At 48.2% G+C, this 19,542-nt stretch overlaps 6 protein-coding genes across 6 annotated transcripts; 5 read left to right on the forward strand and 1 right to left on the reverse strand.

Annotated features, from left to right (window-relative positions):
- Positions 1-187: 187 nt before the first annotated feature.
- AKAW2_40944A (uncharacterized protein) lies at positions 188-3,319 on the reverse strand (the record flags this gene model as incomplete). The annotated part of the gene is made up of 7 exons (XM_041689329.1): positions 188-332; positions 402-479; positions 548-1,037; positions 1,806-2,343; positions 2,409-2,776; positions 2,843-3,110; positions 3,164-3,319. The coding sequence occupies 7 exons, from the start codon at positions 3,317-3,319 to the stop codon at positions 188-190; spliced, it is 2,043 nt and encodes a 680-aa protein (XP_041543024.1).
- A 2,672-nt stretch (positions 3,320-5,991) lies between these two features.
- AKAW2_40945S (uncharacterized protein) lies at positions 5,992-7,692 on the forward strand (the record flags this gene model as incomplete). Its single annotated transcript, XM_041689330.1, has 4 exons — positions 5,992-6,376; positions 6,430-6,493; positions 6,543-6,986; positions 7,044-7,692. The coding sequence occupies 4 exons, from the start codon at positions 5,992-5,994 to the stop codon at positions 7,690-7,692; spliced, it is 1,542 nt and encodes a 513-aa protein (XP_041543025.1).
- A 33-nt stretch (positions 7,693-7,725) lies between these two features.
- AKAW2_40946S (uncharacterized protein) lies at positions 7,726-8,037 on the forward strand (the record flags this gene model as incomplete). The annotated part of the gene is made up of 1 exon (XM_041689331.1): positions 7,726-8,037. The coding sequence occupies one exon, from the start codon at positions 7,726-7,728 to the stop codon at positions 8,035-8,037; it is 312 nt and encodes a 103-aa protein (XP_041543026.1).
- A 293-nt stretch (positions 8,038-8,330) lies between these two features.
- AKAW2_40947S (uncharacterized protein) lies at positions 8,331-9,602 on the forward strand (the record flags this gene model as incomplete). Its single annotated transcript, XM_041689332.1, has 2 exons — positions 8,331-8,925; positions 9,028-9,602. The coding sequence occupies 2 exons, from the start codon at positions 8,331-8,333 to the stop codon at positions 9,600-9,602; spliced, it is 1,170 nt and encodes a 389-aa protein (XP_041543027.1).
- A 3,088-nt stretch (positions 9,603-12,690) lies between these two features.
- Positions 12,691-14,552, forward strand: AKAW2_40948S (uncharacterized protein; the record flags this gene model as incomplete). Its single annotated transcript, XM_041689333.1, has 10 exons — positions 12,691-12,887; positions 12,945-12,958; positions 13,014-13,086; positions 13,142-13,473; positions 13,522-13,665; positions 13,715-13,929; positions 13,976-14,173; positions 14,224-14,251; positions 14,303-14,418; positions 14,469-14,552. The coding sequence occupies 10 exons, from the start codon at positions 12,691-12,693 to the stop codon at positions 14,550-14,552; spliced, it is 1,401 nt and encodes a 466-aa protein (XP_041543028.1).
- A 2,140-nt stretch (positions 14,553-16,692) lies between these two features.
- Positions 16,693-18,452, forward strand: AKAW2_40949S (sugar porter family MFS transporter; the record flags this gene model as incomplete). The annotated part of the gene is made up of 4 exons (XM_041689334.1): positions 16,693-16,792; positions 16,846-16,953; positions 17,004-17,544; positions 17,594-18,452. The coding sequence occupies 4 exons, from the start codon at positions 16,693-16,695 to the stop codon at positions 18,450-18,452; spliced, it is 1,608 nt and encodes a 535-aa protein (XP_041543029.1).
- Between the last annotated feature and the right edge of the window lie 1,090 nt (positions 18,453-19,542).

The raw sequence follows: 19,542 nt of genomic DNA on the forward strand, positions 1-19,542 counted from the left end.
CATATTACTGCAAAGATAATATAATCACGTGGTACCTGGAGAATACTGCCCACAGTATCGGTAGTATCAAGGATAAAAAAAAGGAGTACCAACGTAGTCTGAAGAGAGAAAGAAAATTGCGCAAAGGAGAGACCAGTAAAAAAAAAGCGAACCAATAGAGAGGAAAAAACGAAAATCAAAGAACAAGCTACCACTTCCAATCACTCGTTGACCCATCCCAGTCCGGCCCCGGGGGACGGGGGCACTTGGCCAGGCCCCAAGCGAACCACATCGCAGGAGACCACTTTTTCTTCTTCATGTTAGTCGTCGCCATATAGAAGCCAACGAAAAAGCTTAATGCACACATAGGCGTATTAGCAACAATCTTTTCTTCAGTTTGCATTTTAAGGTCAAGGACTTACAGAGTAGACGATCTCTCATCCCAAACGAGGTTGGACAACCTGCCACCAAGTGGCATATAGCCCCATTTAGAAAGCTGTCTGTAGCTTATGTCAGTCCAAACCAGACACACATGATGATGTAGTAAAAAGGAGGAATAAAGACGAACAGAAAGTTGTTTTTGAAGTGCTCACGGACGATCTCCCTTTTATCTCGTTCCATCCTCCAGAAACCACAGTCTTCGTCCCCACCCTCTGTACCCAGTTGTTCGCCAGCAACTACCTCCCAGGCTACATAGACTACGAAGCCACCAGGGACAAAGCCTGAGTCATCCTGGGTGGTGTTTTTGGAGTCCAGCAGGCGCGGCGTGAATCTGGAGCCCTTTCTGGTAAGGGCACGGAGCGTTATCAATTCATCTGGCTCACAGGGTTTGGCTTGCTTGGCGCGAACAGCTGCTGGCTCGGCCTCAGTACCAGCGGCCGGGATCTGTTTATAGATCCTTATATGCGATTCGATATTTCCATCTGTCTGCTCACAAATGAGTCGAATTGTGGCGTCGGAGGCGGGAGGGTGGCCTGGACTGCCTTGGTCCTTGGAGTATTGCGAGATGTGCTCCTCACGCGCCTGAACGACGGTCCACGACTTCTGCATCTCGATAACTGCACCAGGACTTATCTCAGACTCCGAGAACCAGTGAGAAAGCATGATTGATATATGTCAGATATCAAGAGTCTTTGGGTTGATTTAGCGAAATTGGGGAAGTGTAGTGGAGATAGGGGATACCCCTGTATTTATAACATAGAAGGCTGACACACTTATTGACAGAGTCAGATAGACTAACGCTCTGCTGCTACAAAAAACCACTCAATATATCATAGATGGACAACCCCTCTTAATGTGTCAATGATGTTACAGTGGCGTCTGCGGTGTGTGAAACTCAAAAAGGAACCAGCTTTCCAACTATTTCCTCTTGAGCAATAGACAGGGACAAATGCCCTTTCGGGCTACGAACAGTGCAAAAAAAAAAAAAAAAAAAAAAGAAAAAGGTTTCTCGTTCAGTGGGGTCTGGATGTTATTGCATTACCAATATTGGGACAAATATTCCGACAATATCTTGTGGGCTCTCTATGTTGCAAGTAGCAAATTTCACGTCTTCCTGGACCAAACTATTATTCTTTGCCATCAGAATGCCAATCTTGATAAGGTTAGATCCTCGACTGTTCTGATCACGCCATAAAGCGCCAAGGAAATGTAGGACATGCAGACATCTTTCGAGCAATGAGTCTTCAGGAACCAAAAATGACTTAAGGTACGTATATGCACTTTCATGCAAACCAGCACGAAAAGGCTTGGTGCTGAACGAGTAGACCACCACAATCAAAGTTTTGACTTTAAACTAAGGTCCGATCTGTACAAGAAGCCATCACGAATCTTCTCCAACTCTCTCCATAGGTGGGGATGCAAAGACCCAGTCAAACAAAACCCCTTGCCATTACGATCTAAGTTAACGTTGATGGCACCATGCAGGTAGATGCCAAGATATTGTGCTAAATCCATGGTTTCGATGCGATTATCGAAAAAGAGCGGCCGCACGCCGGAATTAGACGCCAGATTGTAGGGGTTCGAATGGGCCATGGAGGTGACCATAGTCCTAGGATGCGATGGGCTGGCTGCTCGCGGATGCCAGAGGTGCCAGGGCCCCATTCGCTGATATTGGGCATTGAAATCCTCGAGGCACTCTGCTGATTGAGCGACTCGTGTCACGCGGCGAATGTGGGCTGCTAGGTTAATCGTAGATTCGTGGCTGACTTGACTCGGGTCGAGGCCTGGCGGCCGTGGAATTGGGACAGGCCAGAAGCTGTTGTGGAATTTGGCAGGATTGACCAGTAGGTGGTTGAAGTTGAGCATGAAAGCCAGCGGGTAGGAAGTGGTTGTTGAGTCATGGGGGAATACCCGTACATTTGCCTAGACGGAGCCCCGTTAGCTTGACTCATAGCAATGTCTGTTGCATGAAAAGTTGGGTTGACAACCTGAAGAATCATAGCCATGAGAATGTCCACACGACTTATGCGAATACCTTGTTTCGTAGCATGATCGGCAAGCTGATCAATTACTAGCGCTGGAATGTGCATCATGCGGGAAGACCCCGTATTGCTACACGACGCAGGTGCCAGTCGGTGCCACAGTAGTCCCAGGGTGAAATGTGACAGCCCCCCAGAGTACAGGCGGTTACTGCCATTACTTAGTGTGCTAGGGGAGGGGTCATGGCAATAATGAGGATTGGATGGATTATTGGGGGCGGCGTTGAACTGGAGAGTGACTGGCCGATCGAAGTCAGGAATATCAATAGGGTTTCCAGAGAGGAGAGCTGCGTAGGCCCACCCAATCATAGACATGCCTTGTGAGATAACCTATTAGTAAGTAAATGATAGCAGTCGTGAATAGTCGCGACAGAGGGGTTTACCTAGTCCATCGCAAAACGCATGTTGGAATGTGAACTTCAACACGCAGGCATCTTTAAGACAAGCTGCAGTCAGGGTACAGACTGGAGGGAACAAAGTTGTATAGATGGAGCAAGGTATTGATGTGAGATCCATCAACCGCTTGTAATCATCCTCCTGCATGCTCTGGTGGATCATTGGATAAACAGGGACAGTTTCCGCAAGTGTGGCGTCGATAACACGATGCTGGAAGAATGAGTGGGTTTGCGAGGTAGAAAATGTCCCTGTACGCTAGAAGGGCCCGATTAGCAATTGTTCTCTACATTCAGAACAAAAGCACTAACCAGAAAGTTCAGTCTAGCCTGAAGTATGGGCCATTTCTGGACGAGTTGCTCAAAGCAATGTTTCAGCTCCAATGGATCAAATGCTTCCTCAAACACTAACACAGTGTGTACTTGGAGAAACCGTGCTAGACCTTTATCGACATAATGGAAGCTCATCTTGCGTAATGTCCGGCGAAGCACTTGTCTGGCGAAGCACTTAACAACAAACACTGTTTAGTCAGGATCTTGATTTTGAAGAATAGACACTTGGGCATGGACGTTTCCAAGCGCCCCAAAGAAGGGTTGACAAAACAAATCAGATGGTTGAACCCCTTGCATGGCGATACATCAGGATAGTGTTATGCCCTATGCTTACTAATATAATGTCGAGACATATTTCTCTGTCCGCTGATCAGATCGACACCAGTTATTGTTTTTATTTTCTGCAGGCGAGCGCGTTGAAATGAAGTGACTCAACATGTGGCGTAGTATATCACAGCATGGGGCTGTGCAGTGCTTCGCTCAAGTATTTCCCTAGCTTCCCCGCAGTCTAGAACTTAGCCCTTCTTAATGACTAAGTAATTCTTTATGAGATTATTCTGTCTGGGAGAAATATGTACAAGATATCCTGGAAATATGGAAAAGGTCTGTGACTTACAAAACTCTACGACTAAGTTGACCAAACTTACATTGCCAACATAATGTGGGTATGAATTCTCCGCAAATTCTCAGGTTCAAGTTAGTGGTGACGTTTCCTTCCAGCTACTATTAGTATGTTCATATTAGGTCGAGGTTCTTTCGGAATATATACCCTGTTACAAAGACCAGCTTGCCCGTGTCGAGAATCTTCCTCAGAGTATCTGGCATGCGACTACTCTATGTTCGCAAGGCTGTGGAACACTATTTCGGATTAATATGATTAGTTGAACTATAGGTAGCCGTAATGTAAGTGTATATACTAGATAACTACCCGGATTGCCTTCCTGTTCCTACAGTCAAGAAGATAACCTGATAATAAATCATGTAGTGTTAATGAATTGTAGAAAAAAAATAGACCATTAAAACAGCAATCAAATTTCACGCTGGTCCGTCTCCTCGAAGGACACGAAGTCATGGGAGCTTTGCGCTCTGCTATTTATTAATATCCTTCCAATCAAAGTAGCACAACAGAGCTCAATCATGAGTGACACTCCCTGAATATCCTGGAACCGGACCGATGCCCGTTTCTCTGTGTACTACAATCTACAAGACGATAACAACCAACGGTTCACCGAGGCAAAGGCGGATGATGGACTCAAGGGCTTACTATCTCAGACTGACAACCATCCTGTAATTTGCGAGACAGAATTGTGGGCTCGACGATCATGAGAGACTTAAACAAGGTCGTTGTGCATAACCATGGGAATGGTGAGCTCTTCGATGGCCAAATCGCAAGTATTGCCTTTGATCCGTTCGTCGCTATCGAGACACAAATTGGGCGCGCAAGGCCATGCGACTGGAGATTTCAATGACCGCACTCTCTAAGGTTGAACTGTGCGTGGGCTGAGTGATTATGTGGTTGAGAGGTTGAAGGCAAACTTTGCCCAGGGAAGGAGGGAAGGCCCTAAACCATGATCATTGCTACTCTTAGTCTAAGGTATTTCAAATATGGTGCTCAGTAGTTTGACCCAGCCCATCTCAGAACTCGAAACGAATGATGGGGCGTTAGGGATATCGCTCGAATCTATAGTATACTATATTGAATTCAAATATCTCGAATTCAGACTGCTTACACGTCTTGAACTCCGTGAGATGCAGTAGTGGTGGCAGATAGTCTGACACATCGCGCCCAACTCAGGAGACACCAACACTTCGATGAACCACCATGCGAAACTAAGCCAACGAAGGATGGCCAGCTCGTGATTCATCGCATCCCAAAATTGAAATTGTATCGCTAGGCGACCATTTTCTCTCCTGCTCTAGAATGAATCAGTCTACAGCCCTAAGACAGTATATCCAATACGGATCCATCTGACAACATGGAGACTCTGTGCGCTTCTCAGATGACACAAGTCGACACCTCACCGGCCTGGAGATAGGCTCATACAATCGTTTGCAGCGAATCCTGGACTCGACCGACCGCCGGTTCGGTCTTGGCCGAGGTGCTCAGACAGTTCTATCTGGGCGCCAAGCTGCCGAGAGTCACTCAAGCCAGCGGAGGCTGCCAATTTCTCCGCCGCACAGCGGGTGGGATCTGGGGGGGCGGTTTTGACTGAAAGTTGCTACGCAGATATCCCCGGATACACGAGGTTGTCGGCCAAGACCGAGCGGGGGTTACACTCTGCTACACGTACCCTCCACCCAAGTCACGTCTGGATGACGGTCTGATACAAAAGATTTACAGGCCATGATTTCCCCAGCCTTAAGAGCCGCTTTCAGTGCCCCTCAGTCTTGGCATTAGTCCCTGATAAACTCAAATCGGAATAGGTATGGATGGAGTGACCACCTCGGAGGTTGTCTGTATGGATAGTGCCACGCTTCCAAGATCTCGGCATATGTAGTCCAAGACAATTCGCAGTTGCGTTCATTGAAGTCCAAGGTTCTTGGGTCGGATCCGTGAGACCGAGTACTTAGACCTAATTATCAGATTGGCTGTAACATTATAGAGCCTGAAATTATGCTTTGACGCGAATGGAACGAGTCATTTCGGCCGGATTGAGCCCAATAGACTTCAGTGACACCGGGGTACAAATAGGCCATCCTGACCCGGGGAACTTTCGTTAAGACACGGTGCGCCCTGCTCTACTTCGAATATACACAAAAGACCTCCCTATCAAGTGGTCACTGGGGTTGCATTACCTAATACCATTATGGATGACAAGAAAGGCGATCCGGAGAACCCTACCTCGACGGTTCATCACCTTGAATCACCTACCTCTAATGACAAGCAAGATCCAGAGGTTGCTCGAGACTGGACACGCGATTTGACCGAGAGCAAGAATGTCACCACATCCACAAGGTTGAAAAATCCACTCTCTGGCCTGACGCGTGATGAACTATTTCAAGATGTCGAGTCATTTGCAAGGGACAAGGGTTTGGAGCATATCATGGATGAGCTGAAAAGAGGCTCCCTCGTAGCCCAAGATCCTAAGGGCTTCGAGTCCCTTGATGAATTATCCGAAGGCGATAAAGAACTGCTTCGACGTGAGAAGACACATCGATGGAGCCAGCCATTCATGATGTACTTCATGACTAGTACGTCTTCTCCAATACAAACTGGCACAGACGGGATGTTAACAAGATACTAGTCCTTTGTGCTGGGTCCGCAATTGTCCAGGGCATGGACCAGACGGCAGTTAATGGAGCACAAGAGTAAGTGACACACTGTGAGATTCCCTTTCTAATAACTGAGTACGGTCAGGTTCTACTTCGCCGAATTCAACCTCACCAATAGATGGCAGCAAGGGCTCCTCAATGGGGCTCCATACTTATGCTCAGCGCTTATAGGATGTTGGACAACAGCCCCTCTGAACCGGTGGTTTGGTCGTCGTGGATGCATCTTCATCTCATGCTTCATATCCTTTGCCTCGTCCTTTTGGATGGCTGCGGCACATACTTGGTGGAACCTGCTACTGGCCCGATTTCTCCTCGGGTTTGCAGTAGGCGCCAAGTCAACAACAACCCCGGTATATGGTGCGGAATGCTCTCCAGCCATCATTCGTGGTGCGTTGGTTATGATGTGGCAAATGTGGACCGCGTTTGGGATTATGCTAGGGTACATTGCTTCAGTTGCCTTCATGGATGTGACACACCCCACAATTCCCGGTTTCAACTGGAGATTGATGCTGGGTTCAACTGCCATTCCGTAAGCTTAGTCATATTCACCTAACTCACCGGCCCTAGTTGTGCTGATCCCATCCAGTCCCTTCTTCGTGTGCATGCAAGTGTACTTCTGCCCCGAGTCACCCAGATGGTATATGATGAGGAATCGCTATCAGGACGCTTACAAAGCACTCTGTAAGCTCCGCCCCTCCTCGTTTCAGGCGGCCCGCGACCTCTACTATATCCACACGGCACTACAGGTTGAGGAACAGCTCCGGGAAGGCAAACAACTCTGGCGCGAGATGTTCACCATCCCACGCAATCGACGAGCAGCACAATCCTCGTTTTTTGTCATGTTTATGCAGCAATTCTGTGGAGTGAATGCGATAATGTACTATTCGAGCTCAATGTTTGCGGATGCAGGATTTGATAGGCGTATGGCGTTGGTGACGTCATTGGGATGTGGTATAACGAACTGGATATTCGCCCTGCCGGCAGTATATACGATTGACACGTTTGGAAGGCGGAACCTGCTCCTCACCACATTCCCATTGATGAGCCTGTTTCTGCTCTTCACCGGCTTTTCATTCTATATCCCGGACCAAACATCAAGGACGGCTTGCGTGGCGACGGGCATCTATCTGTTCATGATTGTGTACTCCCCAGGCGAGGGACCAGTACCTTTCACGTACTCTGCTGAGGCATTTGTAAGTCAATGTGTATCAAATTGTGAGAAGGGTTCTTACTAAACGAGACAGCCACTATATATCCGCGATGTAGGCATGTCCTTTGCGACTGCGACGACTTGGGGTTTCAACTTTATTGTCTCATTGACGTGGCTTCCATTGCGGGACGCCTTCAGTCCACAAGGCGCATTTGGCTGGTACGCAGCATGGAACGTCTTCGGATGGATCTTCTGCTACTTCTGTCTGCCTGAAACCAAAGCATTGTCGCTCGAGGAACTGGATCAGGTCTTTTCGGTTCCCACGAGAAAGCACGTCAATCACTATGCAGGGATGCTGCCGTGGTATATAAGGAAATATATCTTGCGAGGAGATGTGCCGCCTCAAAAGCAGTTGTATAATTATGAGTAGATGGGAAGGCAGTGAAGGTCTGAACGGCAGAGCCAACATATCTCGTTGGAATTCGTGCCAAGGACGGCTAGCAGAGGAAGGCGAGTTTGCAGTATGTACGTTATGTATACCCTTTCGTATCATCCACACGTCATTCGGCTCAATTATCCGTACTTGATGCTTCCTGCCAATCCCTATCCAGCCGTAATATTACTCTAGTACTTGGGTCTTCAATAATATTTTAATCACGAAAGACTTTAGTCCAGTCATTTTCAAATTTTACACTTGGTGATTAACTAGCTTTCTCTTTCAAAATGCCTCCACCGTCAGTAGAAGACAGGCCAAGCCATGACACGATCTCAATCATTTATCCGTCCGACTTCAAGATTATTGTCACACGGAATTACCTATACTCAAAGGATAGGACGTACAAGAAGGCAACATTCAACGTTGACTATGCCACACTTATCAACTCGACTCAATTCTTTCGAGGCTGGTTGGATAGGAACAGGTTCTCTATGAAGCCCAAAAACGTCCTTGAACTCGATGGTTCCAACATTGTCACTTTTGAGATCATACTGCGCAAGCTTCATAACACTCTAGAACAGATGAGTGTAGGCGCTGTCTCTTTAGCTGACATCTGGGACCTGCCGTATTTATGCCAAACCTGTCATGTCGATTGCAAGGAATTAACACAATGGTTCAAGACGTGGTGCGCTCACCAAAAGGACAAGGTCGAGCCAGGAAAAGAGCTGAGCTACTATCATGAGGTCTTGATTCCGAGTTGTGTTTATAACGATGCCGAAATCTTTGCCCAATCAACGAGGGCCGTGGTATACCAGAACACTGGGCATATTACAGCGCGCATCCCTAATGAATATAGGAAGCCGCTTGCAGCGCCTCTTATGCGTAAGTCCCGAATCTATTTTGCCCTTCTTATTCTACATACCTCCCAAATCGAAGTCCTGAAATACCGTCATTGTTAACTTATGAGATGTACGGATTTAACAGGCCACTTGAACGCCGCCCGTGATCGCCTTTGCGAGATTGTCCACCAAGAGCTCTCTGGCCGCATTACGCATATCCTCCAGAGACCATTATCACCCTGCTGTGAGCGTACCGTTTTCGAACTCCTTCGGGAGCTTCAGAGAATACAAGCCTGGCCTTACGATAACTGCTTCACGAACCATGGAATTGACGAGCTGCTGAATCGTCTGGCCCACTTCGACGCGGATCGAATGCACAAGTACATTGATCCTGCCACGAACAGTCAATTCAACTGTGTTATGTGCAGCATGGATTGGAAAACTATTGTTGAGTCCACAGCGACTCGCGTAGCTGGCTACTTTGATGGACTGTGTCTTGACTGCGCGCTGAGGACTGACGAGAACCCTCCTCCTGGTGGGCAATACGACAAAAAGGACTACTGGGACTGTTTAGAAAGCCACGATCGGTACGATCGGAAATGTCGGATCCAACACGGAGAGCCCTCATGGTACTTTAGCTTCATGGGAGAGCAGCGAGAACTACAAGCAACCCCAGCTCATGGTGTTGGTCTCCCTTATCGTCTTTCCAACCAATGTTGAGCCTTTCTCGCTTTGAGAATGCTTTGCGCTTCTGTTAGTGCTCACCCATGCCCAATTTTAAAGTTTTGATAAGTAGGTATGCTTGTACCTAATCCATATGGCTCGGAATTGAGATAATTCTGTAATTTGTTTTTCCAACATCTGGAAATACAAGCCTGATTTTCTTAGTGTGATATTTTTGAAGTAAAACATGGATATCTGCAGCAGCCTTTCTATTTCAACCCGGTTTCGTAGCATCGATTCGTCTCTCAGAAAGGTAAGAGGTCGAACATGCCATCTCCTCAACATCAGCCTCCACGTTAGGTTTGATATCTGCATAACTAGGCTTCTAATCAGATAGATATTGATTACTTTGTACAAATCCAACAAGTCGCGATGACAAAGGTATTGCATGGTTTCAAAAGAGAGGCTGACCAGTTGCATACATCTCCCCACAGAGATCAAATACCACCTACCCACATGCATCCGAAGAGAAATGAATCATTTGGCTATTAAACTACCAACTATGCTTCTCCAGAAGCTGATCCAGCTACCCCTGTTTGCTCCCTCATTCCGTATCATCTCAAGTCGGTCCACAAAAAGTCAATTTCCTTTCCTCGCAGATTTGAAACACGAGATGACATTCCCTTCGCGGCAAGGTCTCCAGATGAGACTAGTCGACACATTTGAGTAATCCCAGCACCAGTGGTCGTGGTCGCATGTATCAGGATGCTGAGGACGGTTGTGTGGGTCGCCCAAAGCCTTCTCTATGTCGTTGATTCCATTGTTGTAGACCGCGTAGATCGAGGAAGGGCTCGAGGATACGAAGCAGTTCTCGGAAGGTAAGAACAAAGATATAGCAGGCAACCGCTTTGATAAGTAGTGCAAGGGCTTGATCGAGCTCACTATGCATCTTTTTGGGCTATGCGTCAAGAAATATAGGCTAGATATAACAGTCAACTCAGAGTTGTATGGAATTGTCGTTTGCAGTGGACATGCAACAAGAAGGGTAATCGAAGGAATGGATGAATGTGCTTCCAGAACTTGTTATTACACATATTTCTTGAGAAATATAGCTCGAAAGGATGGCGCGGATATGCGATTGGCTGCTTCGTTAGCAGGGTTACTTTGGGCCCCTTCGATCACGACTCCCCGTATCTGCTCTGGACAGCATCCTCCTTATTTAGCTCCTAGGCCCATCGGAAGACTGTGGCATTACCTGAAAATCTGGAGCAGGAACAGATATTTCGATCAGATTTACTGGGACCTGATAGAGTACTCGTATAGGGAAACAATCCAATTCGCCGAGTAAGGGGAACATCAGTATCCGCTACCTTAGATGTGGGCCAAGTGAATGGCTCCGATTGGGCTCTCTCTGGGGACTGACAGGGAAGTAAATCACATCACGCAGGGACTCATCTACTAATATAAGCACAGTAGCCTCATTGGGACAGTGCGTATGATTGGGGCCCCAAGGTGATCACATGGAACTGGTCAATGGTCCACTTATTCATCTATGGTTTGTGGGGAAGCAGCCGGCGACCTACTAGAGTGACAGGGAAGGCATTCCAAGCGGAATGACCCGACGATGTAGACCAAATCAACCCTACATACCGCAGCAGTCCACAAGTAGACCTCCCCGGATATTACATTGGGATAATCTGGGGTAATGACACAATTGCGCTTGAAATCAATCCACACTAGATGGAGTTCAACTTCAATGTTGGTGGTTTTACTGTTTTTTTCGAAAGAACAAGTATCTATAAACACGTCAACATTCTCAGTAGCAGTTGTGGTCAATGAGATTAGTATTTTCAGATTATATGTACCGAGTCAAGCTGACATACACCCAAAGAATGCAAAAAGTAAGGCCAAGCAGGGGGGGACCCCGCGCCGACGTTATCCGAATTGGGGTTTTCTTAGATAGACCACTGAACACTGAACTGGGGCTTGCCTATCTCACACCCTGTCTTCGAATTGGCCAAAGGTACTTATATTATGGCGGAAGCTAATGCCAAGGGTCTACAAGGGAGGGTTGGATACATTCAATATCAATATCACTGGTAAAAGAAGACTTTGGCAAGTTTGTAATTTTACGGCGTGCCAAATTTGTTAAGCCAGACGACATTTTTTCGGGTATAAGTTATGAACAAAGGTAGTAAGGGGGAATATAGCCTGTGTTGCTGCTCTAAACGTCGATGGCAATCTTTTAATATGCTGTACGTAACCTTCAGTGCTTAAGGTCAGTAGGCAATTTCATGCTCAAGTATTACTAATGCTGTTACTATACATCAGAGGACGCTGATGTGAGATTTTATTAGTTGGTAAGAGGCAAATTGTCAGAATCACGAAGGCCGATGTGGAAATATATATTATACTAATCGAGTAATGTGAATTGATTGCAGTCATTCCCACAGATGGTGAAAAGATCGTGCATAGTGATATCCAGGGGAAAATCCGTGAGTTCACCACACGACACTGCTGCTGTCCGTTAACAGATGACTCTAATGTAGTGGCAAATGTATAACTACTCAACATCTCATGATTCCAGGCTCTGCTTCTAGAAGATTTCTGGTTTCAGAATCTTTCTGCATCCCCGATCACATGATGGTGCCCCCACACCATCCCGGCAGGTCCTTCTCAATCCAGCCTAGTGCCAGACCCTTCCGCAGGCACCGCCGGCTTGGCATTGAAGACCATTGGTCAGGAACGGGCAAATGAAGCGGAGAGCCCCACTGAAAAGGCTCGCGAATTAGGTAATGAGATGTTCAACAGGTGTAACGTTGAACACACAAATTTGTTTGTGATGCAAAGACTTTCATTCGGCCCGGCGGGTGACTCAGAAGATGGTCTTCTCGCCGGACTCGTTCATTTGTCACCGCAGTTCCTCTTGACATCTTCAGCCTGTCATTGTTGTTCAGTTTCTGCGCTAGGTTGATTGTTTGCCTGTTTGTGTCAATGTAGGAGCGGTAGGGCCGTTGACGTTGTACATCCCCAAGAAACTCTCTTCGTCGCCAGTTCTTTTTACCGTCCCCACTCCTCGTCCATCTCATTTCCCGCGGAGAGGAGAGGAAAGCTGGGATTTTCACCTTCCCGTCACCGCAGAGTCATGGCCCATCCAACTGGCGACAAGGTTGACTCCCATCTGAATGTTCAGACGGGTCAATTCTTTCAGGAGGGCCGAGAAGATCCCTATCTGCATGATGCAGAGGAGAAGCAGGACGACAAGAAGGACAGCCCCGTCTATAATGACACCTTTGGCGATGAAGAGTATGCCGAGGTTAAATATAAGGTCTTGAGCTGGTGGTATGTCTATCCAAACCTCCTTTATCTGCTACCGAATAACTGACTTGAATGTGCCAGGCAATGTGGTTTCCGTAAGTGATTCTGATGCTAGCATCAGTCGACAGCTTGTCTTACTAACTTTGCCAGTCATGGTTGCGGAAACCGTGTCCCTTGGTATCCTGTCGCTGCCTGCTGTTGTCGCCACTCTGGGTCTTGTTCCGTATGTATTGGACCAGCAGCTGCTTGAAGTGATATCTTCCTCTAACTAGGTGTAGTGCTATTGTTCTCATTGTTGGCCTCGGTCTTCTGGCTACCTACACCGGTTACGTCATCGGTCAGTTCAGATGGCGCTATCCCCATGTCCAGAATCTGGCCGATGCCGGTGAGATCCTATTTGGGTCTATCGGTCGAGAGATCTTCGGTATCGGACAACTGCTGCTCGTAATCTTCATCATGGCGAGTCATCTGTTGACCTTCTCGGTCGCCATGAACACCATCACGGAACATGGAACTTGCTCCATCGTTTTTGGTGTTGTCGGTCTCGTGATCTGCTATTTCCTGGGTCTACCTAGGACGTCTGCGAATGTGTCCTATCTCTCGGTTGCTTGTAAGTTGCGAAATATGTCAGGTTGTCTCACGATACTAACTTGCACAGCTTTCATCAGTGTGTTCTCCGCCGTGATGATCGTTATGATTGCCGTCGGTGTGGAACGTCCTTACAAGGGAACCCTTGAAGCAACGGTGGATACCAGCTTGTATGAAGCATTCCTTGCTGTCTGCAACATTGTCTTCTCCTTCTGTGGGTCACTTTCTATCCTGCATTAGCTACTCCTACTAACGTGCAATAGCGGGTCATGTCGCATTTTTCGGCTTCATGTCCGAATTGAAGGACCACCGGGAGTACCCCAAGGCCCTGTGTCTTCTCCAGGGTCTCGACACCATTCTCTACCTTGTCACTTCCGTGGTGATCTACATTTATGCGGGGCCTAATGTCACGTCCCCTGCACTGGGCTCCGCTAGTGAACTCGTGGGCAAGATAGCCTACGGAATCGCCCTCCCTACTGTACGTGCGGTGCTCATATTACCTGTGCTCTACTGACATGTGATAGATTATCATCGGCGGAGTTGTAAACGGTCATGTCGCTTGTAAATATGTTTATGTCCGTATCTTCCGTCACGGAGACCGGATGCACAGCCGCGACCTCGTGGCAACTGGATCCTGGGTTGGCATCGCCCTGGGATTGTGGATTATTGCCTGGATCATTGCAGAAGCCATTCCTGTGTTCAATGATTTGTTGAGTTTGATCGTATGTTGCTTTCTTACTCTACTCAAATATCATACTGATTTTTTTCCCAGGCGTCCCTTTTCGCTAGTTGGTCTACATGTGAGCACATCATTCCCTTTCATTCGTCATATTCACACTAACAGCAAACAGTCGGCTTCAGCGGCATGTTCTGGCTCTACCTCAACAAGGATCGCCTGTTCTCTTCGCCGAAGAAGATTGCCCTGACTATCTTGAACGTTATTATAATCGGTATTGCAGCCTGCATTGTAAGTATCCTATCCTGCTATCATCAGATCATCTCTAACCACAGAATCAGTGCGGTCTCGGACTCTACGTATCCGGCCGTTCCCTTCACGACGACGCCAATAGCAGCAGTTTCTCTTGTGCCAGTAATGCTTAGAGGGAAGGTATAGACCAGGTATATATTGCATATAGCGCCACATGTGTCATAATAGACTAGATGCATTCTGTACAGAAAAGCCTATGGAAAGAAATGTATAGTATAACTGCATACTGCATACCATTAATTTAGCCCCCATCGTGCCATCGTCTTACTCACCACCTAGTAAGGAATGAATCCCCGCAAATTTCCGATCCCCAGCTTGCCGCCCATCTCACCCGAAAATTTCCCTAAGCGCCAGTGCCAAGAGCCCGCCAAGGGCCCGCCAAGATCACCGCGGCGGCGCCATCTTGGCGGTCAGACACTTTGTGGACGCTCAGTCACTGGATCGCTTGTGACGGTCGGCTGAAAATTTTGCAGCTGAAGTCAATGCGCAGTAAAAAAAAGAGAGTAAAAAGAGAGTATCTGTACAAAAGACAGCTTGGTCGTGATATATCTATTTACGGAGATAAATACTACCCGTGAGAGAAGATGCTAGTTATGTTATGTCTCTTCTCACTACCCGTCGAGGCTGTCACTTGTTTGAGAATATGCGGAGTCCCCGCATTCAAAGCAAGTGATCGTGGCACGTGCCCTGGAGTGTTTATTGCCGCTCACTCACCTCACCCCACTCCCTCTTCCACAAAGCCACGATGATGATGATGGTGTTGGCTTGGTCAGGCCCCTGCTCAAAGACGCCACCGTCTACTGCCTGTCTATCTATCCACCAGAAGACCACAAAGAAGCTAGCTAGGACAACACCACCACCAACAGAACTGCCAAAGCGCAGAACACTACTCGACGCGACAACGTCATCGGCGCCACGAGTGTCAATCCCTAAGAGTTCACTTAATGAACGAATGAGTCATGGCGCTATCCCGCCTAACTAAGGTAAGACACAACAGCACAACCAGTCGGCTAAGTTTCAAGCTGTCGGCCATGCACGAGCTAGATAGATTCTACCTGCACAGCATGCTAGTCTGTGCGAGCACGAGCATGAGCATTGGCGTTGGCAACAGCTGAGCTGCGATAAGCTAGAGCAAGTCGCGTATCAGAGTCCACAATGGCATGTTCCTGATACTCTTGTCATCGCATGGCACACGTGGAAAGGAAGATTACTATCGCTCTAGTAGCATGCAGGTTGGCTTCGGCTATGTTGAAATTTCACGCGCACATACACACACGGTTGCGGCAACGGCGTCGCTGGGCGTAAAAGTAAAGAATAGGCAAGATCGACAAGGCTTCTTGGCTTGCGCGGTGCAACTTAACTTGGCCCCCCGACGGTGGTGGTGGTAGAAAGTTACTGGAGTAGGTAGGTAGGGTTGCTTCATTTCGACGGTCAAAGTTTGGAATGGAAATCCGGCCAATTTCCAGCGAGTTGCGGGATTTGTTCTGACTGGTGGTGGTGCTGGTGGGCTTGGCAAGTGGCGTGAGGATTGGGGGTGGTGCTGACTGAATGACCAATTTTTTGAAAGCATAAGGGTAGAAAGTAATTGGTTTAATTAGTCTCGCTACGATGTGAGTGTCCTAAGTGTTTTTCCACGGTTGATGTAGAGGTGCTGTTGGCGGAGGACAGGCAAAGAGAGAGCGAGGCAGCAAGTGGGTGAGGGTTACCGAGAGCATAAGTGTGGGTGGGTGGTGGGTGCCCTCCACCCAACTCGGTCTGTCTTGGTATCATTTCTTGTCGCAGCCTCATCAACCCGCGAGAATTCGGGATACCAGCCTGATTCAGAAATGAAAAGTTTCACAGTTTCACAGTCTGACAGACTCCTCGTCATGTCTTCGGCTGTCCTTCCTCTTCTTCCCCCAAACCTCCCATCCTGGCTGGAACCAAGATCTCGGCATTCATCTGCCCAGCCCTTGGCCGGGAGCCAAGGAGGGAACGCGGCCCTGAACCTTCCTCGATGCCTTCATTTCTCCCCGTTCATTCGTCTCCCCTGCCCTTGCCGAGATGAGCTGATTGGTGTGACCGAAAAGCTCTTCTTCCGATTATCCTGGTCGTTGAAGCAAGCAATGCAGCCCGACCTCCACCCCGCAGAGCTCACGGTTTTTCCGGGGTGCAGCCCTTAGCTATAAAGAGGTCGCGTCGCTTCCCGTTCAATCCCACCGTTGCTTGCGACCTGCATCAGTCCTGATTCAGCCAAAAATAAGACATCTCACCATGTCTTCGGTGCCCACTTTCGCCGGCTTGTCCGGTCGGAAGCTGATCTGGTCTGTGACTTCCTGTGCGACCTTGGGTTTCTTGCTCTTTGGTTACGATCGTAAGGCTTTTCCTTTGCCTGGCGCTTTTAGCCTTGAGCTAACCTCGATTTAGAGGGTGTGATGAGCAGTATTATTGACGCCGATCCGTTCAACGACATTTTCACGGCTACGAGAGACAACTCCACCATTCAGGGTGTGGTCACTGCTATCTATGAATTGGGTAGGTACATCCCTTGTCTTTGGCTCACAACCAGACTCTAACCCTTCTAGGATGTCTCGCCGGTGCTGTCTTTATCCTCGCCTGCGGTGACTGGCTCGGCCGCAGATACTCCATCATGCTCGGTGCCACCATCATGATCATCGGTGTTATCATCCAGGTTACGTCTGTCAAGGGACACGTCCCTCTGGCTCAGTTTTGTGTCGGACGTGTCATTACTGGTGTCGGAAACGGCATGAACACATCCACCATCCCCACATATCAGGCTGAATGTTCAAGGACCTCCAATCGTGGTCTGCTCATCTGTATCGAGGGTAGTACCATTGCTATTGGAACCCTGATCTCCTACTGGGTGGACTTCGGCGCCTCCTATGGTCCCGATGACCTCACCTGGCGTTTCCCTATCGCTTTCCAGATCTTCTTCGGTCTTCTCATCATCCTCGGTCTCATGGTGCTGCCCGAGTCTCCCAGATGGCTGTTCACCCAGGAGCGCTATGAGGAAGGTGAGCGTGTCATTGCCGCCTTGCAGGGCAAGGAGATTAGCCACCACGAAGTCCAGCTGCAGAAGACCATCATTCTGGACTCTCTCAGAGCGTATGTCCCCTGCCCTCAAATCATCCATAGCCTAAGCTAACCTCACCAGTTCCGGCATGGCCACCAAGTCCACTCCCCTCTCCGCCGTCTTCACCGGCGGCAAGACCCAGCACTGCCGTCGCATGCTTCTGGGCTGCTCATCTCAATTCTTCCAGCAAATCGGTGGTTGCAATGCTGTCATCTACTATTTGCCCGTCCTGATGCAGCAATCCCTCCACCAGACCGAATTCATGGCCATGATTCTTGGTGGTGTCAACATGATCGTCTACTCAATCTTCGCCTGTTCATCCTGGTTCCTGATCCAAAAGGTCGGCCGTCGCAACCTCTTCCTTGTCGGCTCTTTCGGCCAGAGTGCTTCCATGGTTATTACCTTCGCCTGCTTGATCCCCGGTGGCCCCGAAGCCGCCAAGGGTGCCGCCGTCGGCTTGTTCACATTCATTGCCACCTTCGGCGCTACCTGGCTGCCGCTTCCCTGGCTCTACCCTGCTGAAATCTCCCCGATCAAGACCCGTACCAAGGCCAACGCTATCTCCACCTGCACCAACTGGCTCTTCAACTTCCTCATTGTCATGGTCACCCCCATTATGATTCGCAACATTGGATGGGGCACGTACCTCTTCTTCGCGGTCATCAACGCCCTCTTCATCCCGGTCATTTACCTCTTCTACCCCGAGACAAAGGGCAGATCACTCGAAGAAATTGATTTGATTTTCGCCAAGGGATACCTTGAGAAGATGACCTATGTGCGTGCGGCCAAGGAATTGCCGTTCTTGACCGATGAGGAGGTCGAGCAGGTTGCTGTTCAGTACGGATTCGGTCCTGCTGATCAGCCTGCTAGTGGTGATAGTGAGAGCACCGAGACTGGTGCTGGTAGGACGGAGGTTGAGGTGGAGAAGCGCAGCGAGTAAGGGGGGCTTAGTTGGATTAAATTAGAGTGCTTTCTCGATAGAGAGCTGTTGTTGTTTTGAGGCGGTGATATCCAGATTGACATTGTATTACTCATTGGACAAGATACCATATACCAGATGGAGTTTGGCTCTGTCAATATTTTATGGGAACATTAATATAGGATCGCAATATACCTACACAATCTTTACACTATACTATCGAAATTCTTTTCACAAAGACTAACCCCACATAGTTTCAGACCTCCTCCTCTAGAAGCATCTACCCCAAAGCCCAAAATACCCATATCATAGACTTAACATCCCTCCCCAGCACCTCAAGCCGCCTCTTCCTTTCCACCCACCTAGACATCTCATGCAACATCTCAACCCTAGTATCCCCATCCTCACCCTTAACCAATACCTCCTTATCACCAACCTTCTGTACCGCCCTTCTAACAATAAACCCAATCCAATGATCCTGAACCCTCACCAACTCCATATGCTTCACCACACCCTGTCCAGTAGACATTTCATCCAGCTCAACAAGCTGCTCATGAAATGCATCGAAGAGATAAATCAACTCCACCCCATGGTGCGCACATCCCATCTTCGGTCCAGGAGATGGGTTCCCGAACTCAATATAAAAGTGTTGGATACTGTCTGCATCGCCATATACGTTGTGGCGCTGGGTCCTCAGCGCATCTATCGTACGGTGGATAGTGCATGATGGTATCGTGGTGGTTTGGAGATTGTCCTTTATATAATTCCATCTGGGGAGTACTCAGTATATCGTATGTGTGGAACGAAGCTTTTCTTTGCCCTTCAATAAATACAGGGTGCAAGGGAACATCATTATGTCTGCTAATCTGCTAGCTGGTAATAGCGACAATAATCCATCTATGCATGTATCTACAAAGAGGGAGACGAATGTGTAGATACATGCCAAGGAAGTCGAATACTGCGCTTGCTTCTACAGACCTACTCGCAGGATGCTAAGCTATCATTGGTTAATATCTCTTAGGCTTCCCACTTTTCCTGAATCGTACCTCCGTTTGTTAGAGTCACGATCCTGGTCATATTAATTATTGGTAAAATTGGCCTGCCATGCCAA

The sequence above is a fragment of the Aspergillus luchuensis genome, chromosome 4 (genome assembly GCF_016861625.1).
Source record: "Aspergillus luchuensis IFO 4308 DNA, chromosome 4, nearly complete sequence".
Classification (NCBI taxonomy): domain Eukaryota; kingdom Fungi; phylum Ascomycota; class Eurotiomycetes; order Eurotiales; family Aspergillaceae; genus Aspergillus; species Aspergillus luchuensis.